This window comes from Chiloscyllium plagiosum, unplaced genomic scaffold (genome assembly GCF_037043375.1).
Source record: "Chiloscyllium plagiosum isolate Xiang-an unplaced genomic scaffold, Cpla_swu_hap1 HiC_scaffold_50, whole genome shotgun sequence".
In the NCBI taxonomy this organism is placed as follows: domain Eukaryota; kingdom Metazoa; phylum Chordata; class Chondrichthyes; order Orectolobiformes; family Hemiscylliidae; genus Chiloscyllium; species Chiloscyllium plagiosum.
In genome coordinates, this window is record NW_028270188.1 from 55852413 (window position 1) to 55879508 (window position 27096).

At 62.9% G+C, this 27096-nt stretch overlaps 2 protein-coding genes across 2 annotated transcripts in view; both read right to left on the minus strand.

The window, feature by feature from the left end:
- The window catches only part of dcst2 (DC-STAMP domain containing 2), a 137337-nt gene extending 136770 nt beyond the window's left edge, over positions 1-567 (minus strand). The window contains exon 1 of the mRNA XM_087985117.1: positions 63-567. Within this exon, the coding sequence (XP_087841243.1) occupies positions 63-567 (505 nt within the window). The remainder of the gene's footprint in view (positions 1-62) is intronic.
- Positions 568-593: 26 nt separating this feature from the next.
- LOC122545370 (rho guanine nucleotide exchange factor 2-like) overlaps positions 594-27096 on the minus strand; it is a 164874-nt gene continuing 138371 nt past the window's right edge. Inside the window, exon 12 of the mRNA XM_087985118.1 lies at positions 594-712. Coding sequence (XP_087841244.1) covers positions 594-712 — 119 coding nt within the window. The remainder of the gene's footprint in view (positions 713-27096) is intronic.

Here is a 27096-nt window from a genome sequence, read left to right on the forward strand (position 1 = left end):
ATGGTGTCCGGGGGGTTAGGGGGTGGGGGTAGTTGGGGGAGGGGAGGTCTGTGATAACTCACTGGTGAAGATGTGGGGTACCATGAGCAGAATGTTGACACGGATCTTGGCCGATAGGCCCATGCCCAAGCCCAGGAGGACAGCGACGGTGATAGTGCTGACCAGACAGTACCAAAGGTTATACTCCTGGATAAAGAGGACAAAGAGGCCGAAGACGCTGGTGAAGGTCAGGCCAAAGAGCAGGCCGCCCGTGCTCCTCAGGCACTCCTTGGCCACGTTGTCCTCGGTGATCCGGGCCTGCTGAATAGGCCGAGGCCTGGTCGCCGTGCCCAGCAACTCGTCTGCCCGCTTCCAGCAGTCCAACTCGGGGCAGCAGGGGCAGCAGGACTCGAAACACAACTGAGCGCGCCGCCTCTTGTAGACGGTCAACCGGGCCTTCCTAGGCCGGCCGGTCACGATGTAGATCCACTTCAGGATGAGGATCCTCAGCGCTTCCTTCCACGGCTGGGCCTGGCTCTGGTTCAGCCTCTTCCAGGCGGCCCGGAGGATCTTATTCCGAGTGGGCATCTTGCCGGGCTCAGTAGTGGACTGGGTCACTCCCGGACGATCACCGCGATACAGAGGGAGACGCCCATCGCTGTCACCCACCACCGATCCCCGGAGGAGGACGGCAGTTCAATCAACCCGCACAGTACCAGCACTCGAGAGGCCTCTGTGTTCATGGGAATAAACCATAAATAAATACATCACCCACTCCCTCAGCGCTGACCCTCCCACAGCGCCCACTCCCTCAGCGCTGACCCTCCGACAGCACCCGTTCCCTCAGCACTGACCCTCCCACAGCACCCACTCCCTCAGCGCTGACCCTCCGACAGCACCCGTTCCCTCAGCACTGACCCTCCCACAGCACCCACTCCCTCAGCGCTGACCCTCCCACAGCGCCCGCTCCCTCAGCACTGACCCTCCCATAGCACCCACTCCCTCAGCGCTGACCCTCCGACAGCACTCACTCCCTCAGCACTGACCCTCCAACAGCACCCACTCCCTCAGCGCTGACCCTCCGACAGCACGGGCGGCACGGTGGCACAGTGGTTAGCACTGCTGCCTCACAGCACCAGAGACCTGGGTTCAATTCCCGCCTCAGGCGACTGACTGTGTGGAGTTTGCACGTTCTCCCCGTGTCTGCGTGGGTTTCCTCCGGGTGCTCCGGTTTCCTCCCACAGTCCAAAGATGTGCAGGTCAGGTGAATTGGCCATGTTAAATTGCCCGTAGTGTTAGGTGAAGAGGTAAATGTAGGGGAATGGGTCTGGGTGGGTTGCGCTTCGGCGGGTCGGTGTGGACTTGTTGGGCCGAAGGGCCTGTTTCCACACTGTAATATAATCTAATCTAATCTAAAAAAAAAGCACCCACTCCCTCAGCACTGACCCTCCCACAGCACCCACTCCCTCAGCGCTGACCCTCCAACAGCACCCACTCCCTCAGCACTGACCCTCCCATAGCACCCACTCCCTCAGCGCTGACCCTCCCACAGCGCCCACTCCCTCAGCACTGACCCTCCCACAGCACCCACTCCCTCAGCACTGACCCTCCGACAGCACCCACTCCCTCAGCACTGACCCTCCCACAGCACCCACTCCCTCAGCGCTGACCCTCCCACAGCGCCCACTCCCTCAGCACTGACCCTCCGACAGCGCCCACTCCCTCAGCGCTGACCCTCCGACAGCACCCACTCCCTCAGCACTGACCCTCCCATAGCACCCACTCCCTCAGCGCTGACCCTCCCACAGCGCCCACTCCCTCAGCACTGACCCTCCCATAGCACCCACTCCCTCAGCGCTGACCCTCCCACAGCACCCACTCCCTCAACACAGACCCTCCCACAGCACCCACTCCCTCAGCACTGACCCTCCCACAGCGCCCGCTCCCTCAGCGCTGACCCTCCGACAGCACCCACTCCCTCAGCACTGACCCTCCCATAGCACCCACTCCCTCAGCGCTGACCCTCCCACAGCGCCCACTCCCTCAGCACTGACCCTCCCACAGCACCCACTCCCTCAGCACTGACCCTCCGACAGAGCCCCCTCCCTCAGCACTGACCCTCCAACAGAGCCCCCTCCCTCAGCCCTGACCCTCCGACAGCACCCACTCCCTCAGCACTGACCCTCCAACAAAGCCCCCTCCCTCAGCCCTGACCCTCCGACAGCGCCCACTCCCTCAGCACTGACCCTCCGACAGCGCCCACTCCCTCAGCACTGACCCTCCGACAGCACCCACTCCCTCAGTGCTGACCCTCCCACAGCGCCTGCGCCCTCTTCTGTTTGAAACTGAAAGTAAAGCTTCCTCTACACTGTCCCCCCACCCCAGGGACAGGGACAGCACAGGGTTATATACAGAGTAAAGCTCCCTCTACACTGTCCCCCCCCATCCCAGGGACAGGGACAGCACAGGGTTAGATACAGAGTAAAGCTCCCTCTACACTGTCCCCCCCATCCCAGGGACAGGGACAGCATGGGGTTAGATACAGAGTAAAGCTCCCTCTACACTGTGCCTCCCCCAATCCAGGGACAGGGACAGCACGGGGTTAGATACAGAGTAAAGCTCCCTCTACACTGTTCCCTATCCCAGGGACAGCACGGGGTTAGATACAGAGTAAAGCTCCCTCTACACTGTCCCTCCCCAATCAAACACACAGCGGGTTTAGACACAGGGTGGAGTCTTGCAGTTACCTCCCGGCACCCCAACACCTTTTGGAAAGTTCCCATTGGATTCATCCCCTTCCCTTCCGGATCCCAAAGGCAGGCAACACCCCCTGGGACTCACTCTCCCCTCCTCCCCCCACCCCCCCCCTCCCACAACCCTCCACACCAACTTCGATTCGCCTTCGCACCCCCCACCAACCCTGGTGACTGACCCTCTAGCCCCTGAGGGGCCGGCGTCTCCCCTCATTCTCTTCCTCCCCCTCCCCCCTCGATCGGAACACCTCCCTCCCTTGCCATTGGGAACGACTCCATCCTCAAACTCCGCCTGGACGTCCGAGGGGCTTCGTGGGTTGTTTTGGGACTTCGTGGGATAGAGTAGACCACCCCTGGCTTGTTTCGGCTCCGCCTACTTTGAGAAGCGGGGTGAGGGTGGGGTGGGAGGGGGGGGCGGAGCCAATGGCCATACCTGCTTCCCCAACCCCATATGATCACGCCTTGTCTCCCGTTGACCCCCAATTTCCTCCCTCCCCATGCCTGCGACCTCCACCAACCTTGCTCGTCTTCTATAACTGACCCCCCCACACCCCCACCCCTCCCCACTGTCAACCAACTCCCTTCCAGCCAATGGATGTTCTAGAATTCCCAGACCGAAAGCCCATTGGCCGCTCCCCGCTCGGAGAGATGATTCCGCCTTCTCCTATTGGCCGGTTGAGGCTGGGGAGTGTGTTATTATTTGAAGTTCTCCCACTATCGCCTGGCAACAGGGAGGATGAGGTTCTCCTCGTCGAGTTAACACCGGCTGACGCCCCCTCCCAACTCCCACCCACGTCCATTCCCCCGGAAACAGACCCTTCAGCCCATCCTGTCCATGCCTAACAGATATCCAGAATTAATCCAATCTTGTTTAGAGTCATACAGCACGGGAAACAGACCCTTCGGCCCAACCCGTCCATGCCGACCCAGATATCCCAACCCAATCTAGACCCATTTGCCAGCACTTGGCCCATATCCCTCCAAACCCTTCCTATTCATGTCCCCATCCAGATGCCTTTTAAATGCTGTCATTGTACCAGCCTCCACCACTTCCTCTGGCAGCTCATTCCATACACGCACCACCCTCTGTGTGAAAGAGTTGCCCTCTCTCGTCCCTTTCCCCTCTCACCCTAAACCTATGCCCCTCTAGTTCTGGACTCCCCCACCCCAGGGAAAAGACCTTGTCTATTTACCCTATCCATGCCCCCTCATGATTTTATAAACCTCTAGAAGGTCACCCCTCAGCCTCCGACGCTCCAGGGAAAATAGTCCCAGCTTGTTCAGCCTCTCCCTGTAGCTCAAACCCTCCAACATCCTGGTAAATCTTTTCTGAACCCTTTCAAGTTTCACAACATCTTTCCGATAGGAAGGAGACCAGAATTGCACACAATATTCCAACAGTGACCTAACCAATGTCCTGTACAGCCGCAACATGACCTCCCAACTCCTGTATTCAATACTCTGACCGATAAAGGAAAGCATACCAAACACCGTCCTCACTATCCACCCCCAGTGCCCCTCAACAATGAGAAATCTCCCTCAGCCTCAGAAAAGAAAGCAGTCAATCCCTCAGACTCACACGATCAGAGGGAAGGAATCCCCCCCATATCTTTTCTCTGGGTTGGGGGAGTCCAGAACTAGAGGGGCATAGGTTGAGGGTGAGAGGGGAAAGGGACGTGAGGGGCAACATTTTCACACAGAGGGTGGTACGTGTGTGGAATGAGCTGCCAGAGGAAGTGGTGGAGGCTGGGACAATATCAACATTTAATAGGCATCTGGGTGGGGTACGTGATTCTGAAGGGTTCAGAGGGAGAAGGAATTGGGAGAAAGATAACTATGACAGAGCCAGTGGCCTGTTTTTGACACGGAAGGCTCTATCCTTCTCAGTTCTAAAGGAACCCTCGATCTGTACCATCACACAGCGAGATTGTCGTGTCAGACTGTTGGTTAGAATATAGACTCTCAGGGAGAGTAACCAGGACAGCTAACAAGGAGCAAGTCCTGAGCTCAGGGAGGGCTGGACGAGAAAGGGGGAAGTGCTCGAAAAGGAGAGGAGGGAGGGAGAGAGAGAGAAGTGGGGGGGGGGGAAGGGGGTGGGGGGAGAGAGACAGAAAGGAGAGAGAGAGAGAGACAGAGGGAAGAGAGAGAGACTGGGGGTGGAGAGAGACAGAGACAGAAAGGAGAGAGAGAGGAAGAGAGAGAGGGAAGAGAGAGAGAGGGGAGAGAGACAGAGAGAGAGAAGGAAGTGAGAGAGAGAGAGAAGAGAGGGGAGAGAGAGAGGGAGATCGAGAAAGGGAGGGAGGGAGGGCGGACGAGAGAGAGAGAGAGAGAGGGAGAGGGGGAAGAGAGAGAGAAAGAGAGAGACAGACAGACACTGAGGAGAGAGAGAGAGAGAGAGAGGGATAGAGACAGAAAGAAGAGAGAGAGAGGAGAGCCAAGGCGATGGAGAGTGAGGAGAGAGAGGAGGGGGCACCGAGGGGAGGAGAGGTGGAAGATGATGGGGAGGGCGAGTGGGGACGAGAGAGCCCAGGGAGGCGAGTGAGCAGGGAGGGGACGGGGAGCCGAGGGGAGAGACGGGGCAGTCGAGGGGAGAGACGGGGGAGTCGAGGGGAGAGACGGGGCAGTCGAGGGGAGAGACGGGGGAGTCGAGGGGAGAGACGGGGCAGTCAAGGGGAGAGACGGGGGAGTCGAAGGGAGAGACGGGGCAGTCGAGGGGAGAGACGGGGGAGTCGAGGGGAGAGACGGAGCAGTCGAGGGGAGAGACGGGGGAGTCGAGGGGAGAGATGGGGGAGTCGAGGGGAGAGGAGAGGCAGTCGAGGGGAGAGATGGGGGAGTCGAGGGGAGAGACAGGGCAGTCGAGGGGAGAGAGGAGAGAGCGGAGGGGAGAGAGGAGAGAGCGGAGGGGAGAGAGGAGAGAACGGAGGGGAGAGAGGAGAGCGCGGAGGGGAGAGAGGAGAGAGCGGAGGAGAGAGAGGAGAGAGCGGAGGGGAGAGGAGAGATTACGGGGAGACGCAGAAGGAAAACGAAGCAACAGAAACTGGTGGAGAAAGGAAAAGCCACCGGAAGAGGAATGGGAAGATCCCACACACCAGTGAGTCGCCCTCTGAGGGGGTCTGGCTCATCGGGAGCTGAATGGGACAGTGTCGAAAGGGGAGCTTTGGCCCATCGGGCTCACACCGACCCTCTAAAGGGCATCCCAACCAGACCCACCCCCCGACGCCTGCAACCCTGCACATCCCCATGGCCAACCCCCCCTAACCTGCACACCCCTGGGCACTACGGGACAATTTAGCATGGCCAATCCACCCTAACCTGCACATCCCAGGGCACTACGGAACAATTTAGCATGGCCAATCCACCCTAACCTGCACATCCCTGGGCACTACGGGACAACTTAGCATGGCCAATCCACCCTAACCTGCACATTGTGGGCGGCACGGTGGCACAGTGGTTAGCACTGCTGCCTCACAGCGCCAGAGACCTGGGTTCAATTCCCGCCTCAGGCGACTGACTGTGTGGAGTTTGCACGTTCTCCCCGTGTCTGTGTGGGTTTCCTCCGGGTGCTCCGGTTTCCTCCCACAGTCCAAAGCTATGTAGGTCAGGTGAATTGGCCATACTAAATTGCCCGTAGTGTTGGGTAAGGAGTAAATATAGGGGTATGGGTGGGTTGCGCTTCGGCGGGTCGGTGTGGACTTGTTGGGCCGAAGGGCCTGTTTCCACACTGTAATGTATTCTAATCTAATCCCTGAGCACGACAGGACAATATAGCATGGTCAATCCACAATAACCTGCACATCCCTGGGCACTATGGGACAATTTAGCATGGCCAATCCACCCTAACCTGCACATCCCTGGGCACTATGGGACAATTTAGCATGGCCATTCCACCCTAACCTGCACATCCCTGGGCACTATGGGACAATTTAGCATGGTCAATCCACCCTAATCTGCACATTCCTGGACACTATGGGACAATTTAGCATGGTCAATCCACCCTCACCTGCACATCCCTGGGCACTATGGGACAATTTAGCATGGTCAATCCACCCTCACCTGCACATCCCTGGGCACTAAGGGACAATTTAGCATGGCCATTCCACCCTAACCTGCACATCCCTGGGCACTATGGGACAATTTAGCATGGTCAATCCACCCTCACCTGCACATCCCTGGGCACTAAGGGACAATTTAGCATGGCCAATCCACCCTAACCTGCACATCCCTGGGCACTATGGGACAATTTAGCATGGCCAATCCACCCTAACCTGCACATCCCTGGGCACTATGGGACAATTTAGCATGGTCAATCCACCCTCACCTGCACATCCCTGGGCACTAAGGGACAATTTAGCATGGCCATTCCACCCTAACCTGCACATCCCTGGGCACTATGGGACAATTTAGCATGGTCAATCCACCCTCACCTGCACATCCCTGGGCACTAAGGGACGATTTAGCATGGCCAATCCACCCTAACCTGCACATCCCTGGGCACTATGAGACAATTTAGCATGGCCAATCCACCCTAACCTGCACATCCCTGGGCACTATGGGACAATTTAGCATGGCCAATCCACCCTAACCTGCACATCCCTGGGCACTATGGGACAATTTAGCATGGCCAATCCACCCTAACCTGCACATCCCTGGGCACTATGGGACAATTTAGCATGGCCAATCCACCCTAACCTGCACATCCCTGGGGCACTATGGGACAATTTAGCATGGCCTGCCACGCTGTGACGCATCTGAGTAGGATGCTTCCTCCGTTAAATTTGGCTACGAGTCGTTGTGGATGTGCCGAATTTCTTTCGCCTCCTGAGGCGTTGTGAAGCTTTCTTGACCGTTTGTCGGGGTGGGGAGAGTTGGGTGTCCAGGACGTTGGTCAGCCACTCTTCAAGCGACCTCTGCTGGCCTCTTGCCTTCATTACACCGGCCCCCATTTCCGCAGAAAGACCAAGACTCCATTCCTTGACTGCTGGGTGAGATAGGAAATCGAAACGTGCGCTGATGCGGTTAGGGTCAGAGGTAAACGTTCAGGAGTTTGGGGAGGAATTCCCCAGGACAAGATGGAATGGCAAGCACTGGCCTTTGGGATATTGGTGAAGAGGAGGAGCTGGTGTTGGACTGGGGTAGGCAAAGTTCAAACTCACTCAACACCAGGTTCTAGTCCAATTGTATATTTGGAAGCAGGGTCTGTCGGAGTGCTGCTCCATCATCAGGGAACAAGTTGGAAGGAGCGGCGTTCCGAAAGCTACTTCCAAATAAACCAGTTGGACGACGGGCTGGTGTTGTGTGGTAATGGTGACTGGTATTGGCAATCCCATGGTAATAGTGAGAGAGAGAGAGAGGGCGAGAAACTTTGTTCGCAAATCCACCATCGCAAACGCCCAATCACCCAGTGACCTATACTCCCACCCTCAAGGGGTACAGGGGCCACAGGAAAAATTATTTTACAACTGTTCGAGGATGCAAGAAAAGGTCGAAGATTAAGTGCTGAGGGAGCGGGTGCTGTGGGAGGGTCAGTGCTGAGGGAGTGGGCACTGTGGGAGGGTCAGTGCTGAGGGAGTGGGTGCTGTGGGAGGGTCAGTGCTGAGGGAGGGTCAGTGCTGAGGGAGTGGGTGCTGTGGGAGGGTCAGTGCTGAGGGAGTGGGCGCTGTGGGAGGGTCAGTGCTGAGGGAGTGGGCACTGTGGGAGGGTCAGTGCTGAGGGAGTGGGTGCTGTGGGAGGGTCAGTGCTGAGGGAGTGGGTGCTGTGGGAGGGTCAGTGCTGAGGGAGTGGGCACTGTGGGAGGGTCAGCGCTGAGAGAGCGGGCGCTGTCGGAGGGTCAGTGCTGAGGGAGTGGGTGCTGTGGGAGGGTCAGTGCTGAGGGAGCGGGCGCTGTTGGAGGGTCAGTGCTGAGGGAGCGGGCGCTGTCGGAGGGTCAGTGCTGAGGGAGTGGGCGCTGTCAGAGGGTCAGCGCTGAGGGAGCGGGCGCTGTCGGAGGGTCAGTGCTGAGGGAGCGGGCGCTGTGGGAGGGTCAGTGCTGAGGGAGTGGGCGCTGTGGGAGGGTCAGTGCTGAAGGAGTGGGCACTGTGGGAGGGTCAGTGCTGAGGGAGTGGGCGCTGTGGGAGGGTCAGTGCTGAGGGAGTGGGCACTGTGGGAGGGTCAGTGCTGAGGGAGTGGGCGCTGTGGGAGGGGTCAGTGCTGAGGGAGCGGGTGCTGTGGGAGGGTCAATGCTGAGGGAGTGGGCGCTGTGGGAGGGTCAGTGCTGAAGGAGTGGGCACTGTGGGAGGGTCAGTGCTGAGGGAGTGGGCGCTGTGGGAGGGGTCAGTGCTGAGGGAGCGGGTGCTGTGGGAGGGTCAGTGCTGAGGGAGTGGGCGCTGTGGGAGGGTCAGTGCTGAAGGAGTGGGCACTGTGGGAGGGTCAGTGCTGAGGGAGTGGGCGCTGTGGGAGGGTCAGTGCTGAGGGAGTGGGCACTGTGGGAGGGTCAGTGCTGAGGGAGTGGGTGCTGTGGGAGGGTCAGTGCTGAGGGAGTGGGCGCTGTGGGAGGGTCAGTGCTGAAGGAGTGGGCACTGTGGGAGGGTCAGTGCTGAGGGAGTGGGCGCTGTGGGAGGGTCAGTGCTGAGGGAGTGGGCACTGTGGGAGGGTCAGTGCTGAGGGAGTGGGCGCTGTGGGAGGGGTCAGTGCTGAGGGAGCGGGTGCTGTGGGAGGGTCAATGCTGAGGAAATGGGCGCTGTGGGAGGGTCAGTGCTGAGGGAGTGGGTGCTGTGGGAGGGTCAATGCTGAGGGAGCGGGCGCTGTGGGAGGGTCAGTGCTGAGGGAGCGGGCACTGTCGGAGGGTCAGTGCTGAGGGAGCGGGCGCTGTGGGAGGGTCAGTGCTGAGGGAGTGGGCGCTGTGGGAGGGTCAGTGCTGCGGGAGCGGGTGCAGTGGAAGGGTCAGTGCTGAGGGAGTGGGTGCTGTGGGAGGGTCAGTGCTGAGGGAGTGGGCACTGTGGGAGGGTCAGCGCTGAGAGAGCGGGCGCTGTCGGAGGGTCAGTGCTGAGGGAGTGGGTGCTGTGGGAGGGTCAGTGCTGAGGGAGCGGGCGCTGTTGGAGGGTCAGTGCTGAGGGAGCGGGCGCTGTCGGAGGGTCAGTGCTGAGGGAGTGGGCGCTGTCAGAGGGTCAGCGCTGAGGGAGCGGGCGCTGTCGGAGGGTCAGTGCTGAGGGAGCGGGCGCTGTGGGAGGGTCAGTGCTGAGGGAGTGGGCGCTGTGGGAGGGTCAGTGCTGAAGGAGTGGGCACTGTGGGAGGGTCAGTGCTGAGGGAGTGGGCGCTGTGGGAGGGTCAGTGCTGAGGGAGTGGGCACTGTGGGAGGGTCAGTGCTGAGGGAGTGGGCGCTGTGGGAGGGGTCAGTGCTGAGGGAGCGGGTGCTGTGGGAGGGTCAATGCTGAGGGAGTGGGCGCTGTGGGAGGGTCAGTGCTGAAGGAGTGGGCGCTGTGGGAGGGTCAGTGCTGAGGGAGTGGGCGCTGTGGGAGGGGTCAGTGCTGAGGGAGCGGGTGCTGTGGGAGGGTCAGTGCTGAAGGTGTGGGCACTGTGGGAGGGTCTGTGCTGAGGGAGTGGGCGCTGTGGGAGGGTCAGTGCTGAGGGAGTGGGCACTGTGGGAGGGTCAGTGCTGAAGGAGTGGGCACTGTGGGAGGGTCAGTGCTGAGGGAGTGGGTGCTGTGGGAGGGTCAGTGCTGAGGGAGTGGGCGCTGTGGGAGGGTCAGTGCTGAAGGAGTGGGCACTGTGGGAGGGTCAGTGCTGAGGGAGTGGGCGCTGTGGGAGGGTCAGTGCTGAGGGAGTGGGCACTGTGGGAGGGTCAGTGCTGAGGGAGTGGGCGCTGTGGGAGGGGTCAGTGCTGAGGGAGCGGGTGCTGTGGGAGGGTCAATGCTGAGGAAATGGGCGCTGTGGGAGCGTCAGTGCTGAGGGAGTGGGTGCTGTGGGAGGGTCAATGCTGAGGGAGCGGGCGCTGTGGGAGGGTCAGTGCTGAGGGAGCGGGCACTGTCGGAGGGTCAGTGCTGAGGGAGCGGGCGCTGTGGGAGGGTCAGTGCTGAGGGAGTGGGCGCTGTGGGAGGGTCAGTGCTGAGGGAGTGGGTGCTGTTGGAGGGTCAATGGTGAGGAAGCGGGCGCTGTGGGAGGGTCAGTGCTGAGGGAGCGGGCACTGTCGGAGGGTCAGTGCTGAGGGAGCGGGCGCTGTGGGAGGGTCAGTGCTGAGGGAGCGGGCGCTGTGGGAGGGTCAGTGCTGAGGGAGCGGGTGCTGTGGGAGGGTCAGTGCTGAGGGAGTGGGCATTGTGGAGGGTCAGCGCTGAGGGAGCGGGCAATGCCGGAGGGTCAGTGCTGAGGGAGTGGGCACTGTCGGAGGGTCAGTGCTGAGGGAGTGGGTGCTGTGGGAGGGTCAGTGCTGAGGGAGGGGGCACTGTGGGAGGGTCAGTGCTGAGGGAGTGGGCGCTGTGGGAGGGGTCAGTGCTGAGGGAGCGGGTGCTGTGGGAGGGTCAATGCTGAGGAAATGGGCGCTGTGGGAGGGTCAGTGCTGAGGGAGTGGGTGCTGTGGGAGGGTCAATGCTGAGGGAGCGGGCGCTGTGGGAGGGTCAGTGCTGAGGGAGCGGGCACTGTCGGAGGGTCAGTGCTGAGGGAGTGGGCGCTGTGGGAGGGTCAGTGCTGAGGGAGTGGGCGCTGTGGGAGGGTCAGTGCTGCGGGAGCGGGTGCAGTGGAAGGGTCAGTGCTGAGGGAGTGGGTGCTGTGGGAGGGTCAGTGCTGAGGGAGTGGGCACTGTGGGAGGGTCAGCGCTGAGAGAGCGGGCGCTGTCGGAGGGTCAGTGCTGAGGGAGTGGGTGCTGTGGGAGGGTCAGTGCTGAGGGAGCGGGCGCTGTTGGAGGGTCAGTGCTGAGGGAGCGGGCGCTGTCGGAGGGTCAGTGCTGAGGGAGTGGGCGCTGTCAGAGGGTCAGCGCTGAGGGAGCGGGCGCTGTCGGAGGGTCAGTGCTGAGGGAGCGGGCGCTGTGGGAGGGTCAGTGCTGAGGGAGTGGGCGCTGTGGGAGGGTCAGTGCTGAAGGAGTGGGCACTGTGGGAGGGTCAGTGCTGAGGGAGTGGGCGCTGTGGGAGGGTCAGTGCTGAGGGAGTGGGCACTGTGGGAGGGTCAGTGCTGAGGGAGTGGGCGCTGTGGGAGGGGTCAGTGCTGAGGGAGCGGGTGCTGTGGGAGGGTCAATGCTGAGGGAGTGGGCGCTGTGGGAGGGTCAGTGCTGAAGGAGTGGGCACTGTGGGAGGGTCAGTGCTGAGGGAGTGGGCGCTGTGGGAGGGGTCAGTGCTGAGGGAGCGGGTGCTGTGGGAGGGTCAGTGCTGAGGGAGTGGGCGCTGTGGGAGGGTCAGTGCTGAAGGTGTGGGCACTGTGGGAGGGTCAGTGCTGAGGGAGTGGGCGCTGTGGGAGGGTCAGTGCTGAGGGAGTGGGCACTGTGGGAGGGTCAGTGCTGAAGGAGTGGGCACTGTGGGAGGGTCAGTGCTGAGGGAGTGGGTGCTGTGGGAGGGTCAGTGCTGAGGGAGTGGGCGCTGTGGGAGGGTCAGTGCTGAAGGAGTGGGCACTGTGGGAGGGTCAGTGCTGAGGGAGTGGGCGCTGTGGGAGGGTCAGTGCTGAGGGAGTGGGCACTGTGGGAGGGTCAGTGCTGAGGGAGTGGGCGCTGTGGGAGGGGTCAGTGCTGAGGGAGCGGGTGCTGTGGAAGGGTCAATGCTGAGGGAGTGGGTGCTGTCGGACAGTCAGCGCTGAGGGAGCGGGCGCTGTCGGAGAGTCAGCGCTGAGGGAGCGGGCGCTGTGGGAGGGTCAGCGCTGAGGGAGCGGGTGCTGTCGGAGGGTCAGCGCTGAGGGAGCGGGCGCTGTCGGAGGATCAGGGCTGAGGGAGTGGGAGCTGTGGGAGGGTCAGTGCTGAGGGAGCGGGTGCTGTCGGAGGGTCATTGCTGAGGGAGAGGCTGCTGTCGGAGGGTCAGTGCTGAGGGAGTGGGTGCTGTCGGAGAGTCAGCGCTGAGGGAGCGGGAGCTGTGGGAGGGTCAGCGCTGAGGGAGTGGGAGCTGTGGGAGGGTCAGCGCTGAGGGAGTGGGTGCTGTCGGAGAGTCAGCGCTGAGGGAGTGGGTGCTGTGGGAGGGTCAGCGCTGAGGGAGTGGGAGCTGTGGGAGGGTCAGCGCTGAGGGAGCGGGCGCTGTCGGACAGTCAGCGCTGAGGGAGCAGGCGCTGTGGGAGGGTCAGCGCTGAGGGAGTGGGCGCTGTGGGAGGGTCAGTGCTGAGGGAGCGGGTGCTGTGGGAGGGTCAGTGCTGAGGGAGCGGGCGCTGTGGGAGGGTCAGTGCTGAGGGAGCGGGTGCTGTGGGAGGGTCAGTGCTGAGGGAGCGGGCGCTGTCGGAGGGTCAGTGCTGAGGGTGCGGACGCTGTGGGAGGGTAGTGCTGAGGGAGCGGGCGCTGTGGGAGGGTCAGTGCTGAGGGAGCGGGCGCTGTCGGAGGGTCAGTGCTGAGGGAGTGGGCGCTGTCGGAGGGTCAGTGCTGAGGGAGTGGGCGCTGTCGGAGGGTTTATTTAGGATGTTGTTAGCTCCCTGAGGATCATGGTGTTCTTTCATGACTGAAGTGTCAATGTGAGGGGACCAGGCCGTGATGTTGGTCAGGGGCGGGGGGACATTCCCGACGGGAATGTTCAGGGTCTGTGCATCTGACAGGGTTTGGAGGACGGGACTCTGGGTTCACCCCCGATTCTGTCTTGATCGTTTATTTTCTCACAGCGGTCAAACGCCTCGTGAAATATTGCTGCCCCCCCTTTGTCATGCACTTCCTCTGGAGTGATCCCTCACAATTCCGGATCTCTAAGTTTTTCCTCGGCTACGGAATCGGGGCGATTCTCGGAATTGGTGAGTGGCTCTCAAAACGCCGTCATTGCCCGCTCCCTCAGCACTGATCCTCCAACAGCGCCCACTCCCTCAGCACTGACCCTCCCACAGCGCCCGCTCCCTCAGCACTGACCCTCCCACAGTGCCCACTCCCTCAGCACTGACCCTCCCACAGCGCCCGCTCCCTCAGCACTGATCCTACGACAGCGCCCGCTCCCTCAGCACTGACCCTCCGACAGCGCCCACTCCCTCAGCACTGATCCTACGACAGCGCCCGCTCCCTCAGCACTGACCCTCCGACAGCACCCACTCCCTCAGCACTGACCCTCCCACAGTGCCCGCTCCCTCAGCACTGACACTCCGACAGCACCCACTCCCTCAGCACTGACCCTCCCACAGCATCCACTCCGTCAGCGCTGACCCTCCGACAGCGCCCGCTCCCTCAGCACTGACCCTCTGACAGCGCCCACTCCCTCAGCACTGACCCTCTGACAGCGCCCGCTCCCTCAGCAATGACCCTCCGACAGCGCCCGCTCCCTCAGCACTGACCCTCCCACAGTCCCCACTCCCTCAGCACTGACCCTCCGACAGCGCCCGCTCCCTCAGCACTGACCCTCCCACAGTCCCCACTCCCTCAGCACTGACCCTCTGACAGCACCCACTCCCTCAGCACTGACCCTCCCACAACGCCCACTCCCTCAGCACTGACCCTCCCACAGCACCCACTCCCTCAGCACTGACCCTCCGACAGCGCCCACTCCCTCAGCACTGACCCTCTGACAGCGCCCACTCCCTCAGCACTGACCCTCCGACAGTGATGATGAGTGATGTAACGTTGGGATACAAATCTGTGTTTCAGTGTTTTATTTCATTATGGTGGACAAACTGGACCTTTATGAGGATCACAAACTCTATATTCTCTACGGAATGTCATGTGAGTCACCTTTACTCTGTATCTAACCCCGTGCTGTCCCTGTCCCTGGGATGGGGTGACAGTGTAGAGGGAGCTTTACTCTGTATCTAACCCCGTGCTGTCCCTGTCCCTGGGATGGGGTGACAGTGTAGAGGGAGCTTTACTCTGTATCTAACCCCGTGCTGTCCCTGTCCCTGGGATGGGGGGGACAGTGTAGAGGGAGCTTTACTCTGTATCTAACCCCGTGTTGTCCCTGTCCCTGGGATGGGGGGACAGTGTAGAGGGAGCTTTACTCTGTATCTAAACCCATGCTGTCCCTGTCCCTGGGTTGGGGGGCAGGGGTGGGGGGGGTTCTGTGTAGAGGGAGCTTTACTCTGTATCTAACCCCGTGCTCTCCTTGTCCCTGGGGTGGGGGGACAGTGTAGAGGGAGCTTTACTCTGTATCTAACCCCGTGTTGTCCCTGTCCCTGGGATGGGGGGACAGTGTAGAGGGAGCTTTACTCTGTATCTAACCCCGTGCTGTCCCTGCCCCTGTGATGGGGGGGGACAGTGTAGAGAGAGCTTTACTCTGTATCTAACTCTGTGCTGTCCCTGCCCCTGGGGTGGGGGGACAGTGTAGAGGGAGCTTTACTCTGTTTCTAACCCCGTGCTGTGTCTGTCCCTGGGATGGGGGGACAGTGTAGAGAGAGCTTTACTCTGTATCTAACCCCGTGCTGTCCCTGCCCCTGGGGTGGGGGGACAGTGTAGAGGGAGCTTTACTCTGTTTCTAACCCCGTGCTGTGTCTGTCCCTGGGATGGGGGGACAGTGTAGAGAGAGCTTTACTCTGTATCTAACCCCGTGCTGTCCCTGTCCCTGGGATGGGGGGGCACAGTGTAGAGGGAGCTTTACTCTGTATCTAACCCCGTGCTGTCGCTGTCCCTGTGATGGGGGGGGACAGTGTAGAGGGAGCTTTACTCTGTATCTAACCCCGTGTTTTCCGCGTCCCTGGGATGGGGGGGACAGTGTTGAGGGAGCTTTACTCTGTATCTAACCCCGTGCTGTCCTTGTCCCTGGGATGGGGGGACAGTGTAGAGGGAGCTTTACTCTGTATCTAACCCCGTGTTTTCCGTGTCCCTGGGATGGGGGGGACAGTGTTGAGGGAGCTTTACTCTGTATCTAACCCCGTGCTGTCCCTGTCCCTGGGATGGGGGGGACAGTGTAGAGGGAGCTTTACTCTGTATCTAACCCCGTGCTGTCCCTGTCCCTGGGATGGGGGGACAGTGTAGAGGGAGCTTTACTCTGTATCTAACCCCGTGCTGTCCCTGTCCCTGGGATGGGGGGGACAGTGTAGAGGGAGCTTTACTCTGTATCTAACCCCGTGCTGTCCCTGTCACTGGGATGGGGGGGGACAGTGTAGAGGGAGCTTTACTCTGTATCTAACCCCGTGCTGTCCCTGCCCCTGTGATGGGGGGGGACAGTGTAGAGGGAGCTTTACTCTGTATCTAACCCTGTGCTGTCCCTGTCCCTGGGATGGGGGGAGACAGTGTAGAGGGAGCTTTACTCTGTATCTAACCCCGTGCAGTCCATGTCCCTGGGATGGGCGGGACACTGTAGAGGGAGCTTTACTCTGTATCTAACCCCGTGCAGTCCATGTCCCTGGGATGGGCGGGACACTGTAGAGGGAGCTTTACTCTGTATCTAACCCCGTGCTGTCCCTGTCCCTGGGATGGGGGGGATAGTGTAGAGGGAGCTTTACTCTGTATCTAACCCCGTGCTGTCCCTGTCCCTGGGATGGGGGTAATTAATTACAAATTGTTGACTTAAATGTTGACAGTGACTGTGTGTCTGTGGCTTGAGGCTGATTTTGCCTTTTAACTAATGAGTCCTGCCCCGTTTTAGATTTCCGTCTTCCTGGTTGTTAAACGCAAGTGAACTGGGGATGTTTTGCGTGTCGATTTTGACGTCCTTAATCCCCTGACCATTTGCAAAAAGAGCGCAGTTCGATATCCAGGGTTTCCCAGAAACACTGTGACCCCCCAACAGCCTGTCCCACCATCGCCATGGCACAAGTCAGGAGGGGGATCGAATCCTTCCCAGTTGCCCTGGACCGGGGCAGCAGCTCCTTAGAGTGCAGGAGTTGGAGACGTCAGGTTGGGGTTGTACAGGACATTGGTGAGGCTGTGTCTGGAGTACTGTGTCCAGTTCTGGTCACCCTGTTACAGGGAGGAGATTATTAAACTGGAGAGGGTTCAGAAGAGATTTACCAGCACTTGGCCCATATCCTATTCACATCCCCATCCAGATGCCTTTTAAATGTGGTCATTGTACCAGCCTCCAGCACTTCCTCTGGCAGCTCATTCCACACCCGCACCACCCTCTGCGTGAAAGAGTTGTCCCTCAGTTCCCTTTCCCCTCCCATCCTAAACCTATGCCCCTCTAGTTCTGGACTCCCCCCAACCCAGGGAGAAGACCTTGGAGAAAGCGAGGGCTGCAGATGCTGGAGTTACCGGAGCTGAAAAGTGCGGTGCTGGAAAAGCGCAGCAGGCCCGGCAGTGTCCGAGGAGCAGGAGAATCGAGGTTTCGGGCGTGAGCCCTTCTTCAGGAGTGAGGCTGGTGTTGCCAAGCGGGCTGAGATAAAGGGTTGGTGGGGGGAGGGGAAACGAGGGAGCTGGAGAAATCTGCATTCATCCCTTGTATTTACCCTATTCATGCCCCCTCATGATTTTATAAACCTCTAGAAGGTCACCCCTCAGCCTCCGACGCTCCAGGGAAAACAGCCCCAGCCTGTTCAGCCTCTCCCTGTAGCTCAAACCCTCCAACATCCTTGTAAATCCTTTCTGAACCCTTTCAAGTTTCACATCATCTTTCCGATAGGAAGGAGACCAGAATTGCACACAATATTCCAACAGTGGCCTAACCACTGTCCTGTACAGCCGCAACATGACCTCCCAACTCCTGTACTCAATACTCTGACCAATAAAGGAAAGCATACCAAACACCTCCTTCACTATCCTATCTACCTGCGACTCCACTTTCAAGGAGCTATGAACCTGCCCTCCAGGGTCTCACTTCTCGACAACACTTTTTGTGCGTGTAATGCTGAGCCGGTGTTAATGAGGTATTCTGACCCTCTCTCCCTGCCAGGCGTGATGGGTCTGGGTTGGAGTCTCTCAGTCTATTATCGCTGTGCCACCTTGGTGATGGTCCCAAATCTACTGGGTGGCATGGGCCGTGGGGTCCTCCTGATGTTACTGATGGCCATTGTTATGGACGGTAAGTGCTGAGGGAGCGGGCACTGTGGGAGGGTCAGTGCTGAGGGAGTGGGCGCTGTGGGAGGGTCAGTGCTGAGGGAGCGGGCGCTGTGGGAGGGTCAGCGCTGAGGGAGTGGGTGCTGTGGGAGGGTCAGTGCTGAGGGAGCGGGCGCTGTGAGAGGGTCAGTGCTGAGGGAGTGGGCGCTGTGGGAGGGTCAGTGCTGAGAGAGCGGTTGCTGTCGGAGGGTCAGTGCTGAGGGAGCGGGCGCTGACGGAGGGTCAGTGCTGAGGGAGTGGGCGCTGCCGGAGGGTCAGTGCTGAGGGAGTGGGCGCTGTCGGAGGGTCAGTGTGGAGGGAGTGGGCGCTGTGGGAGGGTCAGTGCTGAGGGAGTGGGCGCTGTCGGAGGGTCAGTGCTGAGGGAGTGGGCGTTCTGGGAGGGTCAGTGCTGAGGGAGTGGGCGCTGTCGGAGGGTCAGTGCTGAGGGAGTGGGCGCTGTGGTGACTGATGGTCAGTCTGGGCAGGGAGTGTGTGTGGGGAGGGGGGAGTGTGTGTGTGGCGAGTGGGCAGTGTGTGTGGGGAGGGGCAATGTGTGTGTGGGGAGGGGGGGAGTGTGTGTGTGTGTGGGGAGGGGGGGAGTGTGTGTGGGGAGGGGGGGAGTGTGTGTGTGTGTGTGTGGGGGAGGGGGAGTGTGTGTGGGGAGGGGGGGCGTGGGTGGGGAGGGGGGAGTGTCTGTGTGGGGAGGGGGGAGTGTGTGTGTGGGGAGGGGGGAGTGTGTGTGTGGGGAGGGGGGGAGTGTGTGTGTGTGTGGGGAGGGGGGAGTGTGTGTGTGTGTGGGGAGGGGGGAGTGTGTGTGTGGGGTGGGGGGGGTGTGTGTGTGTGGGGAGGGGGAGTGTGTGTGTGGGGAGGGGGGGGAGTGTGTGTGTGGGGAGGGGGGAGTGTGTGTGTGGGGAGGGGGGAGTGTGTGTGTGGGGGAGGGGGGAGTGTGTGTGTGTGGGGAGGGGGGAGTGTGTGTGTGGGGGAGGGGGGAGTGTGTGTGTGTGGGGAGGGGGGGAGTGTGTGTGTGTGTGGGGAGGGGGGAGTGTGTGTGTGTGTGGGGAGGGGGGGAGTGTGTGTGTGTGTGGGAGGGGGGAGTGTGTGTGTGTGTGGGGAGGGGGGGAGAGTGTGTGTGTGGGGAGGGGGGAGTGTGTGTGTGTGGGGAGGGGGGGAGTGTGTGTGTGTGGGGAGGGGGGAGTGTGTGTGTGTGGGGAGGGGGGGAGTGTGTGTGTGGGGAGGGGGGAGTGTGTGTGTGGGGGGGGGAGTGTGTGTGTGGGGGGAGTGTGTGTGTGGGGAGGGGGGAGTGAGTGTGTGTGGGGAGGGGGGAGTGTGTGTGTGTGTGGGGAGGGGGGAGTGTGTGTGTGTGGGGAGGGGGGAGTGTGTGTGTGTGGGGAGGGGGGAGTGTGTGTGTGTGGGGAGGGGGGGAGTGTGTGTGTGGGGAGGGGGGGAGTGTGTGTGTGGGGAGGGGGAGTGTGTGTGTGTGGGGAGGGGGGAGTGTGTGTGTGTGGGGAGGGGGGGGAGTGTGTGTGTGTGGGGAGAGGGGAGTGTGTGTGTGTGGGGAGGGGGGAGTGTGTGTGTGGGGGAGGGGGGAGTGTGTGTGTGTGGGGAGGGGGGAGTGTGTGTGTGTGGGGAGGGGGGGAGTGTGTGTGTGTGGGGAGGGGGGAGTGTGTGTGTGTGGGGAGAGGGGAGTGTGTGTGTGGGGAGGGGGGGAGTGTGTGTGTGTGGGGAGGGGGGAGTGTGTGTGTGGTGGGGAGGGGGGGGAGTGTGTGTGTGGGGAGGGGGGGAGTGTGTGTGTGTGGGGAGGGGGAGTGTGTGTGTGTGTGGGGAGGGGGGAGTGTGTGTGTGTGGGGAGGGGGGAGTGTGTGTGTGTGGGGGGAGGGGGGGGGGGGAGTGTGTGTGTGGGGAGGGGGGGAGTGTGTGTGTGTGGGGAGGGGGGGATGTGTGTGTGTGTGGGGAGGGGGGAGTGTGTGTGTGTGGGGAGGGGGGAGTGTGTGTGTGTGGGGAGGGGGGAGTGTGTGTGTGTGGGAGGGGGGGGAGTGTGTGTGTGGGGGAGGGGGGAGTGTGTGTGTGTGTGGGGAGGGGGGAGTGTGTGTGTGTGGGGAGGGGGAGTGTGTGTGTGTGGGGAGGGGGGGAGTGTGTGTGTGTGGGAGGGGGGGAGTGTGTGTGTGGTGGGGAGGGGGGGGAGTGTGTGTGTGTGTGGGGAGGGGGGAGTGTGTGTGTGGGGGAGGGGGGAGTGTGTGTGTGTGGGGAGGGGGGGAGTGTGTGTGTGGGGGAGGGGGGAGTGTGTGTGTGTGGGGAGGGGGGAGTGTGTGTGTGTGGGGAGGGGGGAGTGTGTGTGTGTGGGGAGGGGGGAGTGTGTGTGTGGGAGGGGGGGTGTGTGTGTGTGGGGAGGGGGGAGTGTGTGTGTGTGGGGGAGGGGGGAGTGTGTGTGTGTGGGGAGGGGGGAGTGTGTGTGTGTGGGGAGGGGGGGAGTGTGTGTGTGGGGGAGGGGGGAGTGTGTGTGTGTGGGGAGGGGGGAGTGTGTGTGTGTGGGGAGGGGGGGGAGGGTGTGTGTGTGGGAGGGGGAGTGTGTGTGTGTGGGAGGGGGGAGTGTGTGTGTGTGGGGGGGGGAGTGTGTGTGTGTGGGGGGGGGAGTGTGTGTGTGTGGGGAGGGGGGAGTGTGTGTGTGTGGGAGGGGGGAGTGTGTGTGTGTGGGGTGGGGGGGGTGTGTGTGGTGTGTGGGGGGGTGGGTGTGGGGGGGGAGTGTGTGGTGTGGGGGAGGGGGGGAGTGTGTGTGTGTGGGGAGGGGGGAGTGTGTGTGTGTGGGGAGGGGGGGTGTGGGTGTGTGGGGGGGGGGTGTGTGTGTGTGGGGGGGGGGAGTGTGTGTGTGTGTGGGGAGGGGGGAGTGTGTGTGTGTGGGGGGGGGGAGTGTGTGTGGGGGGGGGGGAGTGTGTGTGTGTGGGGAGGGGGGAGTGTGTGTGTGTGGGGAGGGGGGGTGTGTGTGTGGGGAGGGGGGTGGTGTGTGTGGGGGGGGGGGAGTGTGTGTGTGGGGAGGGGGGAGTGTGTGTGTGGGGGGAGGGGGGGGAGTGTGTGTGTGTGGGGAGGGGGGAGTGTGTGTGTGTGGGGGGGGGGGTGTGTGGGTGTGGGGGGGGGAGTGTGTGTGTGTGGGGGGAGGGGGGAGTGTGTGTGTGGGGAGGGGGGGTGTGTGTGTGTGGGGAGGGGGGGAGTGTGTGTGTGTGGGGAGGGGGGAGTGTGTGTGTGTGGGGAGGGGAGTGTGTGTGTGTGGGGGAGGGGGGAGTGTGTGTGTGGGGAGGGGGGAGTGTGTGTGTGGGGAGGGGGGAGTGTGTGTGTGTGGGGAGGGGGGAGTGTGTGTGTGGTGGGGAGGGGGGAGTGTGTGGGGTGGGGAGTGTGTGTGTGTGGGAGGGGGGAGTGTGTGTGTGTGGGGAGGGGGGAGTCTGTGTGTGTGGGGAGGGGGGAGTGTGTGTGTGGGGAGGGGGGAGTGTGTGTGTGTGGGGAGGGGGGAGGTGTGTGTGTGGGGAGGGGGGAGTGTGTGTGTGTGGGGAGGGGGGAGTGTGTGTGTGTGGGGAGGGGGGGAGTGTGTGTGTGGGGAGGGGGGAGTGTGTGTGTGGGGGGAGGGGGGTGTGTGTGTGTGGGGAGGGGGGAGTGTGTGTGTGTGGGGAGGGGGAGTGTGTGTGTGGGGAGGGGGGAGTGTGTGTGTGTGGGGAGGGGGGGAGTGTGTGTGTGTGGGGAGGGGGGAGTGTGTGTGTGTGGGGAGGGGGGGAGTGTGTGTGGGGGAGGGGGGAGGGGGAGTGAGTGTGTGTGGGGAGGGGGGAGTGTGTGTGTGTGGGAGGGGGGAGTGTGTGTGTGTGGGGAGGGGGGGAGTGTGTGTGTGTGGGGGAGGGGGGAGTGTGTGTGTGGGGAGGGGGGAGTGTGTGTGTGTGGGGAGGGGGGAGTGTGTGGGGAGGGGGTGTGTGTGTGGGGGAGGGGGGTGTGTGTGTGGGGAGGGGGGGAGTGTGTGTGTGGGGAGGGGGGAGTGTGTGTGTGGGGAGGGGGGGAGTGTGTGTGTGTGGGGAGGGGGGAGTGTGTGTGGGGGGAGGGGGGAGTGTGTGTGTGTGGGGAGGGGGGGAGTGTGTGTGTGGGGAGGGGGGAGTGTGTGTGTGTGGGGAGGGGGGGAGTGTGTGTGGGGAGGGGGGAGTGTGTGTGTGGGGAGGGGGGGAGTGTGTGTGTGGGGAGGGGGGGGGTGTGTGTGTGTGGGGAGGGGGGGTGTGTGTGGGGAGGGGGGAGTGTGTGTGTGGGGAGGGGGGGAGTGTGTGTGGGGAGGGGGGAGTGTGTGGTGTGGGGGGGGGGAGGTGGGGGAGGGGGGTGTGTGGGTGTGGGGGGGTGGGGGGGGTGGGAGTGTGTGTGTGGGGAGGGGGGAGTGTGTGTGTGTGGGGAGGGGGGGAGTGTGTGTGGGGGGGGTGGGGGAGTGTGTGTGTGTGGGGAGGGGGGGAGTGTGTGTGTGGGGAGGGGGGGAGTGTGTGTGTGGGGAGGGGGGAGTGTGTGGTGGTGGGGGGAGGGGGAGTGTGTGTGTGGGGAGGGGGGGAGTGTGTGTGTGGGGAGGGGGAGTGTGTGTGTGTGGGGAGGGGGGGTGTGTGTGGTGGGGAGGGGGGAGTGTGTGTGTGGTGGGGGGGGAGTGTGTGTGTGGGGAGGGGGGAGTGTGTGTGTGTGGGGAGGGGGGAGTGTGTGTGTGGGGAGGGGGGAGGTGTGTGTGGGGAGGGGGGAGTGTGTGTGTGTGGGGAGGGGGGAGTGTGTGTGGGGAGGAGGGGGGGAGTGTGTGTGTGTGTGTGGGGAGGGGGGAGTGTGTGTGTGTGGGGAGGGGGGGAGTGTGTGTGTGTGTGGGGAGAGGGGAGTGTGTGTGTGGGGAGGGGGGGAGTGTGTGTGTGTGGGGAGGGGGGAGTGTGTGTGTGTGGGGAGGGGGGGAGTGTGTGTGTGTGTGGGGAGAGGGGGAGTGTGTGTGTGGGGAGGGGGGGAGTGTGTGTGTGTGGGGAGGGGGGGAGTGGTGTGTGTGTGGGGAGAGGGGAGTGTGTGTGTGGGGAGGGGGGGAGTGTGTGTGTGTGGGGAGGGGGGGAGTGTGTGTGTGTGGGGAGGGGGGGAGTGTGTGTGTGGGGAGGGGGGAGTGTGTGTGTGTGGGGAGGGGGGAGTGTGTGTGTGGGGAGGGGGGAGTGTGTGTGTGGGGAGGGGGGAGTGTGTGTGTGTGGGGAGGGGGGAGTGTGTGTGTGTGGGGAGGGGGGTAGTGTGTGTGTGGGGAGGGGGGAGTGTGTGTGTGTGGGGAGGGGGGGTAGTGTGTGTGTGGGGAGGGGGGGAGTGTGTGTGTGTGGGGAGGGGGGAGTGTGTGTGTGTGGGGAGGGGGGTAGTGTGTGTGTGGGGAGGGGGGGAGTGTGTGTGTGTGGGGAGGGGGGTAGTGTGTGTGTGGGGAGGGGGGGAGTGTGTGTGTGTGGGGGGAGGGGGGAGTGTGTGTGTGTGTGGGGAGGGGGGAGTGTGTGTGGGGGGAGGGGGGAGTGTGTGTGTGTGGGGAGGGGGGAGTGTGTGTGGGGGGAGGGGGGAGTGTGTGTGTGTGGGAGGGGGGTAGTGTGTGTGTGGGGAGGGGGATGTGTGTGTGGGGGGAGGGGGGAGTGTGTGTGTGGGGGAGGGGGAGTGTGTGTGTGGGGGAGGGGGGAGTGTGTGTGTGTGTGGGGAGGGGGGAGGTGTGTGTGGGGGAGGGGGGGAGTGTGTGTGTGGGGGAGGGGGAGTGTGTGTGTGGGGGAGGGGGGGTGTGTGTGTGTGGGGAGGGGGGAGTGTGTGTGTGTGGGGAGGGGGGAGTGTGTGTGTGTGGGGAGGGGGGTAGTGTGTGTGTGGGGAGGGGGAGTGTGTGTGTGGGGAGGGGGGAGTGTGTGTGGGTGGAGGGGGGAGTGTGTGTGTGGGGAGAGGGGGGGAGTGTGTGTGTGTGGGGAGGGGGGGAGTGTGTGTGTGGGGAGAGGGGGGAGAGTGTGTGTGTGTGGGGTGGGGGGGGTGTGTGTGTGTGGGGAGGGGGGTGTGTGTGTGTGGGGGAGGGGGGTGGTGTGTGTGTGGGGAGGGGGGTGGTGTGTGTGTGTGGGGAGGGGGGTGGTGTGTGTGTGTAGGGAGGGGGGGAGTGTGTGTGTGGGGAGGGGGGAGTGTGTGTGTGTGTGGAGGGGGGTGAGTGTGTGTGTGTGGGGAGGGGGGGGAGTGTGTGTGTGTGGGGAGGGGGGTGTGTGTGTGTGGGGAGGGGGGTGAGTGTGTGGTGGGGAGGGGGGGTGTGTGTGTGGGGGGGGGGGAGTGTGTGTGTGTGGGGAGGGGGGAGTGTGTGTGGGGGGAGGGGGGAGTGTGTGTGTGTGGGGAGGGGGGGAGTGTGTGTGGTGGGGAGGGGGGGAGTGTGTGTGTGTGGGGAGGGGGGGTGTGTGTGTGGGGAGGGGGGAGTGTGTGTGTGGGGAGGGGGGGAGTGTGTGTGTGGGGAGGGGGGAGTGTGTGTGTGTGGGGAGGGGGGGAGTGTGTGTGGGGAGGGGGGAGTGTGTGTGTGGGGAGGGGGGGAGTGTGTGTGGGGAGGGGGGGTGGTGTGTGTGGGGAGGGGGGAGTGTGTGTGTGGGGAGGGGGGAGTGTGGTGTGTGGGGAGGGGGGAGTGTGTGTGTGGGGAGGGGGGAGTGTGTGTGGGGGAGGGGGGAGTGTGTGTGTGTGGGGAGGGGGGGAGTGTGTGTGTGGGGAGGGGGGAGTGTGTGTGTGGGGAGGGGGGAGTGTGTGTGTGGGGAGGGGGGAGTGGTGTGTGGGGGAGGGGGGGAGTGTGTGTGTGGGGGGGGGAGTGTGTGTGTGTGGGGAGGGGGGAGTGTGTGTGTGGGGAGGGGGGAGTGTGTGTGTGGGAGGGGGGGAGTGTGTGTGTGGGGAGGGGGGAGTGTGTGTGTGTGGGGAGGGGGGGAGTGTGTGTGTGGGGAGGGGGGAGAGTGTGTGTGGGGAGGGGGGAGTGTGTGTGTGTGGGGAGGGGGGAGTGTGTGTGGGGGGAGGGGGGAGTGGGTGTGTGTGTGGGGAGGGGGGTGTGTGTGTGGGGGAGGGGGGGGGGGTGTGTGTGTGTGGGGAGAGGGGGAGTGTGTGTGTGGGGAGGGGGGAGTGTGTGTGTGTGGGGAGGGGGGAGTGTGTGTGTGTGGGAGGGGGGAGTGTGTGTGTGTGTGGGAGGGGGGGAGTGTGTGTGTGGGGAGGGGGGAGTGTGTGTGTGTGGGGAGGGGGGAGTGTGTGTGTGTGGGGGAGGGGGAGTGTGTGTGTGGGGAGGGGGGAGTGTGTGTGTGTGGGGAGGGGGGGAGTGTGTGTGTGTGGGGAGGGGGGGAGTGTGTGTGTGGGGAGGGGGGAGTGTGTGTGTGTGGGGAGGGGGGAGTGTGTGTGTGGGGGAGGGGGGTGAGTGTGTGTGTGGGGAGGGGGGAGTGTGTGTGTGTGGGAGGGGGGAGTGTGTGTGTGTGGGGAGGGGGGAGTGTGTGTGTGGGGAGGGGGGAGTGTGTGTGTGTGGGGAGGGGGGTAGTGTGTGTGTGGGAGGGGGGAGTGTGTGTGTGGGGGGAGGGGGGAGTGTGTGTGTGGGGAGGGGGGAGTGTGTGTGTGGGGAGGGGGGAGTGTGTGTGTGTGGGGAGGGGGGAGTGTGTGTGTGGGGGAGGGGGGAGTGTGTGTGTGGGGGAGGGGGGAGTGTGTGTGTGGGGGAGGGGGGAGTGTGTGTGTGGGGAGGGGGGAGTGTGTGTGTGTGGGAGGGGGGAGTGTGTGTGGGGGGAGGGGGGAGTGTGTGTGTGTGGGGAGGGGGGGTAGTGTGGTGTGGGGAGGGGGAGTGTGTGTGTGGGGGAGGGGGGAGTGTGTGTGTGGGGGAGGGGGGAGTGTGTGTGTGGGGAGGGGGGAGTGTGGTGTGTGTGGGGAGGGGGGAGAGTGTGTGTGGGGAGGGGGAGTGTGTGTGTGGGGAGGGGGGAGTGTGTGTGTGTGGGGAGGGGGGAGTGTGTGTGTGTGGGGAGGGGGGAGTGTGTGTGTGTGGGGAGGGGGGGAGTGTGTGTGTGGGGAGGGGGGAGTGTGTGTGTGGGGGAGGGGGAGTGTGTGTGTGGGGAGGGGGGAGTGTGTGTGTGGGGAGGGGGGAGTGTGTGTGTGGGGGAGGGGGGAGAGTGTGTGTGTGTGGGGAGGGGGGGAGTGTGTGTGTGGGGAGGGGGGAGAGTGTGTGTGTGTGGGGAGGGGGGGAGTGTGTGTGTGTGGGGAGGGGGGAGTGTGTGTGTGTGGGGGAGGGGGGTGTGTGTGTGTGTGGGGAGGGGGGTGAGTGTGTGTGTGTGGGGAGGGGGGTGAGTGTGTGTGTGTGGGAGGGGGGAGTGTGTGTGTGGGGGAGGGGGGAGTGTGTGTGTGTGGGAGGGGGTGAGTGTGTGTGTGTGGGGAGGGGGGGAGTGTGTGTGTGGGGAGGGGGAGTGTGTGTGTGTGGGGAGGGGGGGAGTGTGTGTGTGGGGAGGGGGGTGGTGTGTGTGTGTGGGGAGGGGGGAGTGTGTGTGTGTGGGGAGGGGGGAGTGTGTGTGTGTGGGGAGGGGGGAGTGTGTGTGTGGGAGGGGGGTGTGTGTGTGTGGGGAGGGGGGAGTGTGTGTGTGTGGGGAGGGGGGAGTGTGTGTGTGGGAGGGGGGGAGTGTGTGTGTGTGGGGAGGGGGGAGTGTGTGTGTGTGGGGAGGGGGGGAGTGTGTGTGTGTGGGGAGGGGGGGAGTGTGTGTGTGTGGGGAGGGGGGAGTGTGTGTGTGTGGGGAGGGGGGTGAGTGTGTGTGTGTGGGGAGGGGGAGTGTGTGTGTGGGGAGGGGGGAGTGTGTGTGTGTGGGGAGGGGGGAGTGTGTGTGTGTGGGGAGGGGGGGAGTGTGTGTGTGTGGGGAGGGGGGAGTGTGTGTGTGTGGGGAGGGGGGGAGTGTGTGTGTGTGTGGGGAGGGGGGGAGTGTGTGTGTGTGGGGGAGGGGGGAGTGTGTGTGTGTGTGTGGGGAGGGGGGGAGTGTGTGTGTGTGTGGGGGGAGGGGGGGAGTGTGTGTGTGGGGAGGGGGGGAGTGCGTGTGTGTGGGGGGAGGGGGGAGTGGTGTGTGTGTGGGGAGGGGGGAGTGTGTGTGTGGGGAGGGGGGAGTGTGTGTGTGGGGGGAGGGGGGAGACTGTGTGTGTGGGGAGGGGGGGGGAGTGTGTGTGTGTGGGGAGGGGGGAGTGTGTGTGTGGGGGAGGGGGAGTGTGTGTGTGTGGGGGGAGGGGGGAGTGGTGTGTGGGGGAGGGGGGGAGTGTGTGTGTGGGGGAGGGGGGGAGTGGTGTGTGTGTGTGGGGAGGGGGGAGTGTGTGTGTGGGGGAGGGGGAGTGTGTGTGTGGGGG